This window comes from Papaver somniferum, chromosome 4 (genome assembly GCF_003573695.1).
Source record: "Papaver somniferum cultivar HN1 chromosome 4, ASM357369v1, whole genome shotgun sequence".
NCBI classification, from domain to species: Eukaryota; Viridiplantae; Streptophyta; class Magnoliopsida; order Ranunculales; family Papaveraceae; genus Papaver; species Papaver somniferum.
Window position 1 is genome coordinate 4,213,352 of NC_039361.1, and position 18,993 is coordinate 4,232,344.

The following is an 18,993-nucleotide window of genomic DNA, read 5'->3' on the forward strand; positions in this document are numbered from 1 at the left end:
GCATTTGGATCTAGTGGTTAATATGACAACTTTGTTCGAAGGTCTATAACAACTGGCCAGACTAGCCTAATCATCTACTTCTAGCACCAGAGAAAACCAGAGATTTGAATCTTTATTAGTTCCAATTCTTATAAAACAGTTCAGGTCTGAGAACATGTTTCATGATCAGCTCTTCTTTCTTTCTTTTGATTTCATTTTATGGTGGCCGTATATATATTAGTCGTTCTCCTTTTAGATGCATTTGCTCAGTTTCAGAGGTTTGAGGTGTGGAAGCTTTAGAAAATTACAGATGACGAGAAACTGAAGGCTCTTCTATACAATAGCTGACAAACCGAGTAGAAAGAAAAACATGGTCCAGTTTAGCCTTGATTTAGGCATGTTGACCAGTTTAGGCGAGCAGATCGGTGTCCTATAAAATATCAGGATTACAAAAGTTTGTATACCAAATTGGTCTTATGTTATTCATTAACTCCTTCTTTATACAGTTGCCTATATGATTGTATACATTAACAACATAGTGTAAAATGTCATGAGATCATAATTTTTGTAAGTGCATGTTATATGGTACCACATACTTTTGGGTCGTGTTGGTGATATAGCAACTTTTGGTTGTTTTATTACCTGGGTTGTAATTTCTGATATGTTCTTTAGGACGACTTTTAAGACGACTCAAGTTGTAACTACAAGCCTATACTGCCGCTATTGGTGGATCAAATATTACCTTAATAGATGCTGGTATCTCGCTAATGAAGCACGTGGGAAGTGTTCCAGTGGGTCTGGTTAATTAAGGTTACCCAACTAGTGGAATTGAATTAAGTTGTGCCATTAAACACAAGAATCGTAGTTTTTAGGTCCACCTTATTGTCCACAAAAATGGTCAGTATTGTATGTTTGAGCCACTATCCATTGGACCTTGTCTGTTTAGTTTGTTGGAAACTTCACTGGTCCAGTGCACTATCCACTCTTAATAACATCTGGAAGAATATCTGGGCTATCAAACCATCCCTAGAGTTGAGCTCCCTTCCAAACTCAGAATCAGTAGGAATGTTTGAGAGACTGATAAATCCAGTGATAAATTATGCAAGTGTAGCAGTGGAACTTCTTTACATATCATTCTGGAGTGTCCCTTTGCAAGAGCAGTTTGGTTTAGAGTGGCTGGGTACAGATTTAATCCACGACAATGGTATATACTTTGAAAGATTGGATTTCAAGTTGGTTTCAAAATTCTGATGATGAGGATGCCACTGCTTTGAGGGATGTCGTCTCTTGGTTCCTTTGAAGGAAAGATGCACAATGGTATTTTATAACAAATTTGTTACACCAAGAATACAGTTCAAGCTATTACATATTACATTTTTTCATATTCAGAAAGTGTTATCATATTACATTTTTTCATATTCAGAAAGTGTTATCAGGGACACTTTCTCTGCTCTTGAAATGAAATTTCAGTTCCTAGATGGATCTCTCTTGAATCATGTTATAATATATAATAAACTGTGATGCATTTTTCTGTTATGAAACCAAAACTGGTGCATATGGACTAATAATTCGTAACTCGGCAGGTAGTCACTTATAATCAAAATGTGAAAGCTACGTTGGTGCATTGGGACCCGAACACTTGCTATTGCATACTTCTTGAGACGTACCACCTGAGCTTAATTCAGTCAATTCAAGGCCAAGGATCTACTGTTCCATGTTCGAGGAATTGTTGGAGATATTAGTTACTATTTAGGTTTTTCTGATAATTGGAGTTGTCTGTTCACGAATAGACTAGCTAATAAGTGTGCAGATATTTTAATTGAATATGCCCGTACAAAGTTGGTTTCTGTCGGTTAGGAGATTGTCCTAATTTTCTAACTTCTGCTGTTCTGTTCTGACGCTGGCCAGAAAGGCCATATCGATACAAGGCGAAGTGGTTACTGATATTTGGAGACAGAGCATAAGAAAAGGTTATATTTTTTGAAGGCTGCATATACCAGTCCTATTTCATTTTCTGCATCTAAACTAGTGAATTTATTTATACCAATCAACTTCTATTCACCTTGCCACAATTTTTAACTCCTGGACTTGACATTTGCCTAAAATGAAAAGACTTCTTAATATTTGTTTGGCTGGTAAGCATTGTTCACCACATTTTTTTACAGCCTGCACAAATATCAGATATTAACATAAATATCAGATATTAACACATTTTTTTACAGCCTGCACAAATATCAGATATTACCACTGGCCTGCACCCCATTTGCTGGCCAGTGGTAACGTGGAGCATAACTGCATGTTCCTTCATCACATGTAACTGCTGCTCAAGTGACTTCTCCAGCTTGTATAACTGCACGCTTTTTTAGATATAGAATCTCTTCTCCCAACAATCAATTTGAACCCCTCTGACAACAGTCCACCCCAAGAAGGCGAGCGCAAGAGACGCAACACTAGGATTACCGTAGGTGGAAGTCAGGCTTGTGCCATAAGAGACTTTCCACCTAAAAAGTACAGGGTGATCGACTTGTCATCACATGTGTACATCTTAGATGAAAAATCTCTCACGGCACAAGGACACGCTTGTTCAACCCTGACCTTCCACCTTGCGTCTTTTGGGCTCGCCTTCTTTGGCTGCACCATCGTCAAAGGGTTCGATTTGTTGGGAGGGAGAAGACATTTTATTTATAAAAAAAAATATGTATTACATATTTGAGATGGAAAGAACATGCAGTCGCAAAAGTGGGAGAAATCACTTATCCAGTCACATGTGATGAAGGAACATGCGGTTATATTTATTGAAGAGGCAAAGCTAGTTAAGCAGCTATAAAACAAGCTTTAAAAATTGGATGAATACAGAGAGTCGGTATCTTTTAGTCAAACGGAGGCGACATGGCGACAAACATCTTGCAAGCATCATGATTGTGCATACCAAAAAGAAGGTATTAATACAATTATCTACTAGTTACTTCAAAGGTGTGGAAAGAGAAGTTATATACATATAGTGGAAATAGTGGAACTAGTCACTACCTTGCTAAAGTTTGGAGAGCAGAGGAAGACTAAACAAACAAGCTACAAATAAAAACAAAACGGTAAGGTTAAAGGAAGACAAAGTGTTATAGTAAAACAAACAAGATGAAGTTAAGACACGGAAGAGTTAGAAACAACTTACAAGAAAGAAAAGAAATCGTTACCTTGGGTTGCTGTTGGATTGATTAAAAGAAAGATTAAACCAAGCTAATAGAGAAGAGATTAAATAATGGAGGCTTACTTAAAGAAAAGAAAGAGAATAAGGGGCGCAGATGTTTGATTGTGGGTTATACATCCGCATTTCTACCCAAAGGTTAGGGTTGTATAAGATAGACATCTGGGATTTCGAAGGATATGGATATCGTCAAATATTTCATAGTACAGAGACTCTACGGAGTACGTAAGTTGTCAAATACCGTATTTCCAATGAAACTCATATGACGTGGATAAGGCATGATAATCCGTCCGGCGTCCGGGTGCTATCCTTCAGCCAATTGAGAATTAATAGCGGACAACCACATCACTAGATTACCAAACAAAATTAAAACTGCCCACTTGATTACCTAGTTGTAGGCAGATACTATTAGTTCCAAAATATAACGGGGAAAACCACACAGTAAAACCGAGTACATTGACAATAAAAAATACAAATAGTTGATAAAAAAAAATACAAATAAACACGACTTCATCAGCCCCATGACTCTGTTGGTTAAACTTCAACATAGAAGTCACTAATAAGCTGGTTAGGACAAGATTAGGAAATTGATGTAATCCTAAGGGAATTAGAAGCCATCTATTTCTAAGAAAAGGAAAGACATGTAATAAGGTAATAGGACTAGTAAAAGGAAGTCATAGTTCTATATATATATGATCACCAAAGTTGTGGTTGATCATATGAGCAAAATTAGAGCTTGTGTTTAGTTTTGAGAGATTTTCTAAACATCAATAAAAAGAGCTGTCTTTGTTGGATTAACTTCAACATAGAAGTCACTAACAAGCTGGTTAGGACAAGATTAGGAAATTGATGTAATCCTAAGGGAATTAGAAGTCATCTAGTTCTAAGAAAAGGAAAGACATGTAATAAGGTAATATGACTAGGAAAAGGAATTCATAGTTCTATATATATATATATATGATCACCAAAGTTGTGGTTGATCATATGAGCAAGATTAGAGCTTGTGTTTAGTTTTGAGAGATTTTCTAAACATCAATAAAGAGAGTTCTTTTTATATAAGCTAAGTTTCATCTTGCAGTTGCCATTAATTGGTATCAGAGCTTGTTTCTGAGCCATTGAAAACGAAACCACCATTGTGGGTGCAAAACAGTTCACGCCACCATCAATACAAGTTCCAATCCTCAACGCCACAAATTACACAGTATGGGCCATGAGAATGAAGGTACTGATGAAAATCTAAAAAGTTTGGGAAACAATTGATCCTGGTACATTGGATCCAGACAAAAACAATGTTGCCATTGGATTACTCTTTCAAGCAATACCAGAATGTCTTGTTCTACAAGTTGGTGAACAGGAAACTTCAAAGAAAATTTGGGATGCAATAAAGGCACGTAATCTCGGAGCTGATCGAGTTAAAGAAGCACGTTTGCAAACGTTAATGTCTGAATTTGAAAGAATGAAGATGAAAGACACCGATACTATTGATAGATTTGCAGGAAAGCTATCAGAGATAGCCTCAAAAGTTGCGTCACTTGGATAATCCATTGATGAAGATAAACTGGTAAAGAAGTTTCTCAATAGTTTACCAAGATCCAATTATATTCATATCATAGCTTCTCTCGAACAAGTCTTAGATTTAAAGAAGACTAGCTATGAAGATATAATTGGAAGATTGAAAGCATATGAAGAGAGAATCCTTGATGAAGAAAACAATGGAGAAACTCAAGGAAAACTCTTGTACGTAAATTCTTACCAACAAAACTCTGCGACAAGAGGAAGAGGTCGTGGAAGAGGTGGAAGAGGAAACAGAGGCCGAGGAAGGGGAGGAAGGTTTAACTCACAAGATAGAACAACAAGTCAGAATGATCAAAACCAAGGGACAGAAAATAAGGATAGATCAAAAATTATTTGTTACAAATGTGATAAACCAGGACACTTCTCCTCTGTATGCCATGAAAGAATACAAAAGATCGAAGAAGAAAACAAGAATGAAACAAGGGAAGCAGATACAGCTCTTTTCATGCACGAAGTTGTATTCTTAAACGAAGAGAAACTAATACCAAAGAACTACGAATCAAAGGATGGAGAAGAAGGAATCTGTTAATTAGATAATGGAGCCAGCATTCACATGACTGGTAAGAGACACTACTTTTCTGAACTCAATGAGAAAATCAAAGGACAAGTGAAGTTTGAGGATGGATCTTCTGTAGAAATTGAAGGGAAAGGATCAATTCTATTTCAGAGAAATACCGGAGAACAGAAGCTTGTCACAAACATCTACTTCATCCCAAACTTACAAAGCAACATTCTAAGTTTAGGATAAGCTACAGAAGTTGGATGTGATGTTAGAATGCGACAAGATTATCTAACAGTTCATGACCCAAGTGGAAGACTTTTAGTTAGAGTCTCACGCTCACAGAATAGACTCTACAAGATAAGTCTCATGATTGTAAGGCCATTGTGTCTGAATATGATACTGGAAGATCAGACATGGAAGTGGCACGCAAGGTTAGGACACATAAGGTTCAGAACCTTAAAAACTATGTCTGAGAACAAGATGGTTCGAGGACTACCACAGATAAATGATAAAGCAAAAATCTGTGAATCATGTTTAGTTGAGAAAAAAACTCGTCAAGGTTTCCCAAAAGCAAAGACATTCAGAGCCTCAGAGCCATTAGAACTTCTCCATGCTGACTTATGTGGTCCTATCACACCACAAACACTTACGAATAACAAATACATATTTGTTATCATAAATGATTTCTCAAGATATATGTGGTCTATTCTTATGAAAGATAAGAGTGAAGCATTTGACAGATTCAAAGCTTTCAGAAATCTGCAAGAAAAAGAGTTAAAAGAAGAGGTCAAAATGCTTAGAACTGATAGAGGAGGAGAGTTCACTTCCTTAGAGTTCAACAAGTTCTGTGAGTCAAATGGAATCAAAAGGCAACTCACAACACCATATACACCACAACAAAACAGAGTGGTGGAGAGAAGAAACAGGACTCTAATGGGGATGACAAGAAGTTCTTTAAAGGCTATGCAGGTACCTAATTATCTATGGGGAGAAGCTGTACGACACTCCACATACCTAATAAACAGGATACCTACGAAAGCTCTGAAAGAAATGACTCCATATGAAAGTTTGCGAAAGAGAAAACCAAACATAGATCATTTAAGAGTGTTTGGTTGCAAAGCATACGCAAAAGTTGATTCTGCAACTCTTAAGAAACTAGATGATCGATCTCAGACTCTTGTGAATCTAGGAATTGAGCCTGGATACAAAGCTTACAGATTATTCAATCCAACAACGAAAAGAGTGATAGTGAGTCGAGATGTGGTATTCGATGAAAAAGCAAAATGGAACTGGAAAGAAACTAATGATGGACCAAGTAGGGATCCAGGAATGTTTCACGTGAGATGGGGTCAAGTAATTGATGAAGGCGAAGGACCCATAATTATCAATACCAATGGAAACAATGATGTTAATCAAGAAGAAGAAGAGAATAATGAAAACACTGAGAATAACAAAGAAGAAGAAGAAGAAGAAGATATCGATGAAATAACTCAACCCATTCCACTACGAAAATCAACAAGACAGATATAAAAGCCACAATACCTGGAGGATTATGTTCTTCAAGCTGAAGAAGAATGTGAGATTATGCTACTTTCTGTTAATGATGAACCAAGGAATTTTCAGGAAGCAAAGGTCTCGACTAAATGGACACAAGCATGTAGAGAAGAAATTATTTCAATCAATAGAAACAAGACTTGGTTTCTAGTTGATAAGCCAGGAGGGGTAAAAGTGATTGGTCTTAAGTGGATCTTCAAGGTTAAAAGAAATGCTGCTGGAACTATTAACAAATATAAGGCAAGACTTGTAGCTAAGGGATACGTTCAAGAATCAGGCATAGACTTTGATGAAGTTTTCGCACCAGTTGCTAGACTAGAGGCAATTCGTCTCTTAATAGCAGAAGCTGCATCAAACTCATGGGAAATTCACCACTTAGACGTTAAGACAGCATTCTTACATGGTGAATTGCGAGAAGATGTGTATGTTGAACAACCAGAAGGTTTTGAAGTAAAAGGACAAGAGCATAAGATTTATAAGTTATCAAAAGATCTATATGGTCTAAGAAAATCTCCTCGAGCCTGGAATACAAAGTAGATCAAATCTTAAGAGAAATCAGATTTGTTAAGTGCTCTAAAGAAACATCAGTATACAGAAAAGAAGAAAAGGGAACGCTTCTTGTGATTGCAGTCTATGTAGATGATCTATTTTTGACTGGAAACTCCCTTAAGGTGATCAATGAGTTCAAGAGAGAAATGTCATCGAAGTTTGAGATGTCAGACCTCGGTAAACTCACTTATTACCTTGGCATAGAAGTCCATCAAGGAGTAGATGGGATTCAGATTAAACAAGAAGCTTATGCAAGGAAAATTCTGAAAGAAGCAGGACTTGAAACTTGTAATCCAACGAAGATACCAATGGAGTTTGGACTTAAAGTTTCAAAGGCACAAGAAGAAGCAGAGATTGATCCAACAAGTTATAGAAGAAATGTTGGAGGCCTTAGATACTTATTACACACAAGACCAGATTTGGCTTTCTCTGTGGGAGTAGCAAGCCGTTATATGCAGAGTCCACGCAAGTCTCATGGTGATGTAATAAAGCAGATATTAAGATATCTAAGAGGAACAATCAGCTGTGGATTGAAGTATGGTCGAGGAGGATCAAAAAGAATTGTTGGGTATAGTGACAGCAGTCATAATATTGACCAAGATGATGGAAAAGGTACAACTGGTCATATATTTTATCTAGGAGAAGCACCTATTACATGGTGTTCACAGAAGCAAGACACTGTAGCCCTCTCATCCTGTGAAGCTGAGTTTATGGCTGCAACAGAAGCAACTAAACAATCAATATGGCTTCATGAACTGTTGGGTGAAATCACAGGAAGAGAACCTGAAAAGGTTCTCATCAAGATTGATAATAAGTATGCAATTGCACTCACTAAAAATCCAGTGTTTCATGGGAAGACGAAACACATTCACAAAAGGTATCATTTCATACGAGAATGTATCGAGAAGGAGATCATCAACGTTGAACACATACCAGGAACTGAACAGAAAGAAGATATATTGACAAAGGCATTAGCTCGGATCAAGTTTGAAGAAATGAGACAATTGATTGGAGTACAAGATATGTCACGGGTAAGGTTGAAGCTTAACGGGGAGTGTTGGATTAACTTCAACATAGAAGTCACTAACAAGCTGGTTAGGACAAGATTAGGAAATTGATGTAATCCTAAGGGAATTAGAAGTCATCTAGTTCTAAGAAAAGGAAAGACATGTAATAAGGTAATAGGACTAGGAAAAGGAATTCATAGTTCTATATATATATATGATCACCAAAGTTGTGGTTGATCATATGAGAAAGATTAGACCTTGTGTTTAGTTTTGAGAGATTTTTTAAACATCAATAAAGAGAGTTGTATTTATATAAGCTAAGTTTCATCTTGCAGTTGCCATTAGTCTTTATATAAGCTAAGTTTCATCTTGCAGTTGTCATTAATTGGTATCAGAGCTTGTTCTGAGCCATGGAAAACGAAACCACCATTGTGGGTGCAAAACAGTTCACGCCACCATCAATACAAGTTCCAATCCTCAACGCCACAAACTATACAGTATGGGCCATGAGAATGAAGGTACTGATGAAAATCTACAATGTTTGGGAAACAATTGATCCTGGTACATTGGACCCAGACAAAAACAATGTTGCCATTAGATTACTCTTTCAAGCAATACCAGAATGTCTTGTTATACAAGTTGGTGAACATGAAACTTCAAATAAAATTTGGGTTGCAATAAAGGCACGTAATCTCCGAGCTGATCGAGTTAAAGAAGCCCGTCTGCAAACCTTAATGTCTAAATTTGAAAGAATAAAGATGAAAGACACTGATACTATTGATAGCTTTGCAGGAAAGCTATCAAAGATAGCCTCAAAAGCTGCGTCACTTGGACAATCCATTAATGAAGATAAACTGGTAAAGAAGTTTCTCAATAGTTTACTAAGATCCAAGTATATTCATATCATAGCTTCTCTCGAACAAGTCTTAGATTTAATGAAGACGATCTATGAAGATATAATTGGAAGATTGAAAGAATATGAAGAAAGAATCCTTGATGAAGAAAACAATGGAGAAACTCAAGGAAAACTCTTGTACACAAACTCTTACCAACAAAACTCTGATACAAGAGGACGAGGTCGTGGAAGAGGTGGTAGAGGAAACAAAGGCCGAGGAAGGGGAAGAAGGTTTAACTCACAAGATAGAACAACAAGTCAGAATGATCAAAACCAAGGGAAAGAAAAGAAGGATAGATCAAACATTATTTGTTATAGATGTGATAAACCAGGACACTTCTCCTCTGTATGCCCTGAAAGAATACAAAAGATGGAACAAAAAAACAAGAATGAAACAAGGTAAGCAGATACAACACTTTTCATGCACGAAGTTGTCTTCTTAAACGAAGGGAAACTAATACCAAAGAATTACGAATCAAAGGATGGTGAAGAATGAATCTGGTATTTAGATAACGGAGCCAGCAACCACATGACTGGCAAGAGACACTATTTCTCTGACCTCAAGGAGAAAATCAAAGGAAAAGTGAAATTTGGAGATGGATCTTCTGTAGAAATTGAAGGGAAAGGATCAATTCTATTTCAGAGCAAGACCGGAGAACAGAAGCTTGTCACAAACATCTACTTCATCCCAAACTTACAAAGCAACATTCTAAGTTTAGGACAAGCTACATAAGTTGGATGTGATGTTAGAATGCGACAAGATTATCTAACAGTTCATGACCCAAGTGGAAGACTTTTAGTTAGAGTCTCACGCTCACAGAATAAACTCTACAAGATAAGTCTCATGATTGGAAGGCCATTGTGTCTGAATATGAGACTGGAATATCAGACATGGAAGTGGCACGCAAGGTTGGGACACATAAGTTTCAGAACCTTAAAAACTATGTCTCAGAACAAGATGGTTCGAGGGCTACCACAGATAAACGATGAATCAAGGATCTGTGAATCATGTTTGGTTGGGAAACAAACGCGTCAAGGTTTTCCAAAAGCAACAACATTCAGAGTGGTAGTAAGTCGCGACGTGGTGTTTGATGAGACAACACATTGGAACTGGAAAGAAACTAATGATGGACCAAGTAGGGATCCAGGAATGTTTCACATAATATGGGGTCAAGTAATTGATGAAGGCGAAGGACCCATAATCATCAATACCAATGGAAACAATGATGTTAATCAAGAAGAAGAAGAGAATAATGAAAACAATGAGAATAACGAAGAAGAAGAAGAAGAAGAAGAGGAGATCGATGAAATAACTCAACCCATTCCACTACGAAAATCAACAAGACAGACTCAAAAACCACAGTATCTGGAGGATTATGTTCCTCAACAAGCAGAGGAATGTGAGACATTATTGTTGTCCATTAATGACGAACCTAGAAACTTTAAGGAAGCAAAGCTTTCGCATAAATGGATACAAACATGTAGAGAAGAAATTATTTCAATCAACAGAAACAAGATTTGGTTTCTAGTTGATAAGCCAGGTGGGGTAAAAGTGATTGGTCTTCAGTGGATCTTCAAGGTTAAAAGAAATGCTGATGGAACTATTAACAAATATAAGGCAAGACTTGTAGCTAAGGGATACGTTCAAGAATCAGGCATAGACTTTGATGAAGTTTTCGCACCAGTTGCTAGACTAGAGACAATTCGTCTCTTAATAGCAGAAGCTGCATCAAACTCATGGGAAATTCACCACTTAGACGTTAAGACAGCATTCTTACATGGTGAATTGCGAGAAGATGTGTATGTTGAACAACCAGAAGGTTTTGAAGTAAAAGGACAAGAGCATAAGGTTTATAAGTTATCAAACGCTCTATATGGTCTAAGACAAGCTCCTCGATCCTGGAATACAAAGTTAGATCAAATCTTAAGAGAAATCAGATTTGTTAAGTTCTCTAAAGAAACATCAGTATACAAAAGAGAAGAAAAGGGAACGCTTCTTGTGATTGCAGTCTATGTAGATGATCTATTTTTGACTGGCAACTCCCTTAAGGTGATCAATGAGTTCAAGAGAGAAACGTCATCAAAGTTTGAGATGTCAGACCTCGGAAAACTCACTTATTACCTTGGGTATAGTGACAGCAGTCATAATATTGACCAAGATGATGGAAAAGGTACAACTGGTCATATATTTTATCTAGGAGAAGCACCTATTACATGGTGTTCACAGAAGCAAGACACAGTAGCTCTGTCATCATGTGAAGCTGAGTTCATGGCCGCAACAGAAGCAGCTAAACAATCAATATGGCTTCAAGAACTGTTGGGTGAAATCAAAGGAAGAGAACCTGGAAAAGTTCTCATCAAGATTGATAATAAGTCTGCAATTGCACTCACTAAAAATCCAGTGTTTCATGGGAAGACGAAACACATTCACAAAAGGTATCATTTCATACGAGAATGTATCGAGAAGGAGATCATCAACGTTGAACACATACCAGGAACTGAGCAGAAAGCAGATATATTGACAAAGGCATTAGCTCGGATCAAGTTTGAATAAATGAGACAATTGATTGGATTACAAGATATGTCACGGGTAAGGTTGAAGCTTAACGGGGAGAATTTTGGTTAAACTTCAACATAAAAGTCACTAATAAGATGGTTAGGACAAGATTAGGAAATTGATGTAATCCTAAGGGAATTAGAAGTCATCTAGTTCTAAGAAAAGGAAAGACATGTAATAAGGTAATAGGACTAGGAAAAGGAAGTCATAGTTCTATATATATATGATCACCAAAGTTGTGGTTGATCATATGAGCAAGATTAGAGCTTGTGTTTAGTTTTGAGAGATTTTTTAAACATCAATAAAGAGAGTTGTCTTTATATAAGCTAAGTTTCATCTTGCAATTGTCATTAGACTCATGAGCATCACTTATATGTATATATACGGTGTCTTCCATCCCAACTAGGTTGGCGCCATGCACAACCACCAATCATTTTACAAAAGCGATTACTGGACTCTCAGATGTCATCTATAAAAAAAGGACTAAACGTGGCAGAACTCAGGTTGTCCTCAGCTTCTCTCAGATGATTCGACAGGAGGTGATAAAATTCTGAATCGACGTCTTGGTTCTGTTTCTTCATATTTACACCATTGTCACCCGCATTCTACATATTTTTAGTCCATCAAAACAGTAACTCTAATAAGAATGTAAAATGATGCAATGATAAGGAGCTCAAAACAGATCTACTTCTTCTTCTGATTCATGCACCATCAAGTGAAATAACTTTTATTCATCGGCTACCTGGATCCTCTAGATGCTGGTCTTCCATTTGAAAATCAATTCTCAGATAGTCAATAAAGATAAGAGATTTATTGATATTGAAAGGTATAGACTCCTTCAATTTGTCACACTTCCATATGATTAATTTCTGCAGAGAAGTGAACGATCGTAAATCCGGGAGTAACGTTAAATCAGGACAATAATCGTGTTACATGACCAGCTACATGACAGCTGAATAACAGAGAAGCTGATGTGGAGGCTGACACGGTGGATTAGGTTTTTTCTACTTTGTCAGGTCATTAGTAAAACTAAAGGGACCAATAACTCAATTTCCAACGCTGGATTATCAAACGTCAGATAATTTTTCACATTTTCTTTTTCCTGTTTGTTGCAGCGGAAAAAAATGATGGAGAAGACCACTGTTTGTTTTTTTCCTTCATGTTTTTATTGGCACGATTGTGATGATCATGATCCCTATAAAATCAGTCTGTGCCGCTTTTTCATTCTTCCGTATAACCTAATTTAATATCCAATTGATTTAAGTATATATACTGTGATATTGTGATAATCACAAATTTATACATTTGCAACCCCAGATCGTCCGATAATAGAAGTTCATGATAATCTCTTCAAATTCATGTTATCCAATTGATTTTATTATTTACATTTACAACCCCAGATCGTCTAGTTTCTTTTACTGTTTCAGAATTGTACTACTTTAACTAAGTTGATCTTGATTGTAAGAATTGCTTAATTTTAGGGACGTTGGTTATTAAACCTGATTAGAATCACGATCATAAATAAGACTTAAAAGAATTAAACCTCAATTTCATTAAACTTTCCTAATAAACAATTATTATTATTTTTCTGCATTATCTCCATCTATTGTATCTTCATCTTACCCGGGAAAATAATAGACAGATTGAGAAACCCATCAAAAACTGCATCATCATCATCAAAATAATTTCATCATTCTGAATCTTCTTTAGTTAAGAGTCTTAAAACTATGAAAGTGGTTTTTTGTTTTATTTTGAACGGTGACTCGGTAAATAAAGAAAATTGCTTCTCTCCACGTCGGATTCCACCTAAGCTTTTGTTGTTATTCATCTGTCATTTAGCTCGTCATATAGCATTTTCGCAAATTTAATGACAGGAGAGAATTGCTGATATTGTTGAACTTGGAGTTGATTTTAGGACATGAAAAAGATTGTGTTGATTCAAAATCATCTTCGTGATCACCATCCTTGTTATCGTAGTAGTTTTTAAGATCATCTTCTTCAAGAAAACCTTGAAAACTAGAGCAATATTTGATGGATAGTTGTTGAAGATTCGGAGTAACACTTTGGAGCAGTACACCCACTGGAATATATATTAGCTCTGGAGAATGTGATATATCAACGGAAATGAGAGAGGTAAGTCGTCCACCAGTAGCAAAGAATGAGGTTACGGCCTTGCTGTTGGTGTCGCATAATTGCAATTCCTTGAGACAATGAAATAAGTTTGGTGTGCTTCTCAGTTTTCGGAAGCAACTGATTTCTAGCTTCTCAAGGGAAGGAAATGAACTATAAATTGGAAGCTGAGGAGCAACCCATTCTTCTAAATTTTCCATTAAAAGCTTCAAACGAATTAATGAAGGAAACAATGATATTGTAGTAGTAGCATTTTCAGGATTGTTGTAGCTCCTGATTCTTTCTTCTTCTTCTTCTTGCTGGTAATAAAACTCGTCACCCAAACACTTCACTGACCTCATTTTCCAAGTCTCAAGAACCCTAAGACATGGAAGCAAACCAAGCGCCGGTAATTTCTCACATCCAATGCAACCGCAAAGAATTATTTCGACCAGATTCGGAAGGCAGGTGGATGAACCCATCCATTTCGGAAACTTCAGACCCGGAAAATATTGTACTTCCAACTTTGTCAAATTAACGTTAGGCTCGAGAACTTCCAAGACCATCTGAACATCGTCGTCATTATCAAAAATGGAACCCCATCTTAGACACAGATAACGAAGGTTTATCTTATCTTTTAACTTTCCTCTTTCTGCATCAATACGACCTCTAACAAACTCCAGATTGAAAATCCATAACTCTCGTAGAGAATTTAGATTGGCTAATTCTATCATCCCGTCACTATCAGCACCACTACTACAGGAGATGGTTTCTCTACGGTTCTTCACCAAATAGGAGTCTAACACTTCAAGGCAAGTTAAAGTTTCTATACCTCTAGGCATTTCATCTTCCTTATTCTTTCTCCAATGTTTAAAAATTCTCAGTTTGGCAAATTTTTAATTTCTTTGGGAAGCTTACAATTTCCAAAATGGATCAACTCCAAATTGCAAAGGTTGTTGATGCATGACTCCGGTAATACTTCAATCTTAGTATTGGACAAATCTAGGCTCCTTATTCGTTTCAATCTTCGAACTTCTCTAGGTAAAACTGTTAAAGTTTAGCAGTATCTTAGTTTCAACTCTCTAAGATCTTTCAACGACCCAATATCTAGAGGTAAGGCTATTAATCTATAACCCGATATAGGTCTAATGTCTGCAAATTAGTAAGCTGAACGACAGAATCAGGTAGGGTTTCAACATCCGACCACGAGAGATTTAGGTGCCTTAACATCTTCAGAGACCCAATGCCTAGAAGAATCATTCTAACATTTACGCATTTATGAAGCACTAATGTTTGTAAATTGTAAAGTTGATGAATGGACACATCATGTCTTAAATCAAACCAACAAGAAGACAGGTCAAGATACCTCAAATGCTTATGCTTAAATATCCCAGGAATGTCTAGATCATGCCGACCAAGCAAACAGTTTACTCGCAGATTCTCTGCATGCAGTAGATATTCACCCATATGATCATTTTCAAGCGAAAAACCACCCAAATGATCATTTTCAAGTGAAAAATGGACCTCAATCTTTTTATTCTCTCCAATAGTACTTTTGAAAATGTTACTGAATTTTTTTTATCTAAAACTAAATGCAAACGACGACATTCAGAAATAGATTCCATTTCGCTGGAATTCACATACTTGATACCGTGAACACCATTGACACTCTGCGCAAGATCATGCATCTTGCATGTTTCGATGTCGCCCAACTCATTCTCTGTCACATCTAGGAAAAATGAATTGGCTAGTAAATTATGGAAATAATCATCGCCAGCATCTTCGAGCAATATTTGACTCCTGATAAACATGAGCATAGAGATTCTAATGTAGTTGTGAGAATAATTCTTTGTGTATTCATTGATAGGCAAAGCCCTGATTTATACATGTTTACATAACTAGATAAGACAAATAAAAGATACACCTAACAATATCTAGGATATACGCAGCAAGAATATATATGTAGTTACAACCAAATAACAACATAATAATGTCAAGATATATAATATCTTGACCATATCTTAACACCCACCCACCCCCACCCCCACCCACCCAGACTCAAGGTGGTGGATTACACATCTTGAGTCTGGAAATTAAGAATCGATGACGAGCTGCAGAATGAGTTTTGGTGAAAAGATCAGCCACTTGAAATTCTGATTTGACGTGCGGAAGAGTGATTGTACCTTTCTTGAAATGATGACGAGTAAAATGAAAATCTATCTCGATATGTTTTGTATGCTCATGAAAGACATCATTGTGTGTAATTTGAATAGCAGACTTGTTATCACAAAATAGTGGTGTAGGAGCAGAGATTATAACTCCCATATCACGAAGAAGCCACCGTAACCAAATGAGTTCAGATGTGGTGTGAGCAAGAGCTCTATACTCTGCTTCAGCACTAGAACGAGAAACCACACTTTTTTTCTTACTTCTCCATGAAATCAACGAGTCTCCTAAGAACACACAGTAGCCTGTAATAGATTTTCTATCTGTAATATCTCCTTCCCAATCGGAATCTGATTAAGCTTGAAGAGTGAGATCAGACTTTGATGAGAAGCACAAACCTTGATGAAGAGACCCCTTGATATATCTTAGAATTCTGAGAACAGCTGCATAATGAGTAGACCTTGGAGCAGACATAAACTGACTGACTGACTATGTGAACTGCATGACTTATGTCTGGTCTCGTAATGGTTAAGTAATTTAGACTCCTTACTAGTTGACGATACAGTGTTGGATTAGACAAAAGAGTCCCATCTGTCGGACTGTATTTTACATTCAATTCAAGAGGTGTGTCAGTTACCTTATTGTCAGACAGCCATGCACGCTGTAGAAGCTCAGATGCATATATATTTGACTTGTGATATGAAATAACCAGTGGGTGACATGCCAACTTCAATGCTAAGAAAGTAGCTTAAAGATACAAGATCTTTCATCTTAAAACAATCACTGAGATATGATTTGAGTTCATTAATACCTTGTAAGTCACTGCCAGTAATAACCATGTCGTCAACATACAAGAGAAGAATGACAATTCCTTTTTCTGACGATCTGACAAACATAGCTGAATCACAGAAGCTTTGTGTAAATCCATACTGGAGAATTGCATTGCTAAACTTATCAAACCAAGCACGAGGTGCTTGTTTGAGTCCATATAATGCCCGTCGAAGCTTACATACTTGATTAGGTTCATGAGGCAAACCGGGAGGAGGTTGCATGTAAACCTCTTCTTGTAACTCACCATGAAGAAAAGCGTTTTTCACGTCCATTTGATGAAGGCCCCATTGTCGTGCTGCAACAACAACAAGTAATGTACGAACTGTAACCATTCTGGCCACTGGTGCAAATGTTTTTTCATAGTCAACACCATACTCTTGTGTATAACCTTTTGCAACAACTCGTTATTTACGTCGTTCAAACTCACCATCTGACTTGGTCTTAACTTTATATACCCATCTTCTTCCAACAACTGATTTTCCAGGAGGAAGATCCACCATTTCCCATGTCCCTGCCTCTGCATGTGCTTCTAATTCATCATCCATTGAATCTTGCCATTCTGGAATGGCTGCAGCTTCTCTGTATGTTTTTGGTTCATAAAATGACAAAATAGAAGACAAGGAACAGTGATAGTCTGCATACTTAGCTAGTGGTCTTCGATTGCGAGGTGGCAAAGAATTTTCTTCAGAATCAGGATCTCGTTCCTGAGTTGCACTGTCAGGTTGAGTCGTAGAGTGGTCTTGGTCATCAGTATTTGGTGGATCAACAACTAGAGAAGATGGACTTTCAGGAGTAGATATGGGAGAAGTGCAAGGATTGGATTCACTAGGAAATGGGTCAGAATAAGTAAAAGACTCAAAAGATGATGATTTGCTGCTTGGAAGTGACCAGAATGGAACTTTCTCCCAAAATGTGGCATGACGAGAGACACAAAGCTTTCTATTAACTGGATCATAACAACGATACCTTTTTTGTTCAATACCATAACCAAGAAAGACACACAAGACATTCTTTTGGCCAAGTTTATGACGTTCACGTTCTGGAAGGAGCACAAAACAAGTTGAACCAAAGACTCGAAGCTCAGAATAGTTTGGTTTCTTACCATAGAGACGCTCATAAGGTGATATTCCTCCTATGACAGTTGTTGGAACTCTATTGATGGTGTAGACTGCAGTAAGGACTGATTCTCCCCAGAAATTTGAAAGAACTGAGCCAGAAATTAATTGAGTTGTAGCTGTCTCTATAATATGACGGTGTTTACGTTCTGCAACTCCATTTTGTTCTGGAGTTTCAGTACAGGACAGTTGAAGAATGGTGCCTTGGGTTTTAAGAAATTCTTTGAAAGGATTGGAAATATATTCCCCTCCTTGATCAGCACGAAAAACTTTGATCACTTTACCAAACTGAGTTTTTATCATGGTTGAGAAATCGACATACAACTTAAGAAAATATGCTCTAGAGTTGAATAGATATACCCATGTATAACGTGAATAATAATCAATAAAACTGACATAATACAAAGCACCTCCCTTTGACATAATTGGAGATTTACCCCAAACATCATAATGTATAAGAGCAAAAGGTTCAGTTGAGATAGAAGTGCTAAGATTAAAAGAAAGAGCTAGTTGTTTTGCCAGTTTACAAGAGATGCAATTTGGTTCTTTATCTAACTGAGTATCTCCTAGTAAACCCTTATTGATCATATATGAAAGACGAGAAAAGGAAACATGACCTAACCTAGAATTCCAAGACATGAGGGAGATATTGACACAGGTGCAGTGGGAGTAGCGGCTACGACATGACTTTTAGATTCTGCTGAGAGGACGAGAGATTGAAGGAGATACAACCGACCAACTCTATGGCCTATCCTAACTAGCTTCCCGGTTTTGAGATCCTGTATAGCACAACCAAAAGGAAAACAATATGTGTTATAACCTTGATCACACAATTGACCAAATGAAATAAGATTCATTGTAATATCTGGTACAAGAAGCACATCTGGCACATATAAGTTATTTGAATTGTTGACCAAGCCTATATGACTTGCAGTTACTGTTGATCCATCAG

The 18,993-nt window shown here is 37.0% G+C and overlaps 1 protein-coding gene across 1 annotated transcript; it reads right to left on the reverse strand.

Annotated features, from left to right (window-relative positions):
* Positions 1-13,655: 13,655 nt before the first annotated feature.
* On the reverse strand, positions 13,656-14,771 carry LOC113271837 (putative disease resistance protein RGA1). Its single transcript, XM_026521761.1, has one exon. The coding sequence runs from the start codon at positions 14,769-14,771 to the stop codon at positions 13,656-13,658; it is 1,116 nt and encodes a 371-aa protein (XP_026377546.1).
* Positions 14,772-18,993: the final 4,222 nt, after the last annotated feature.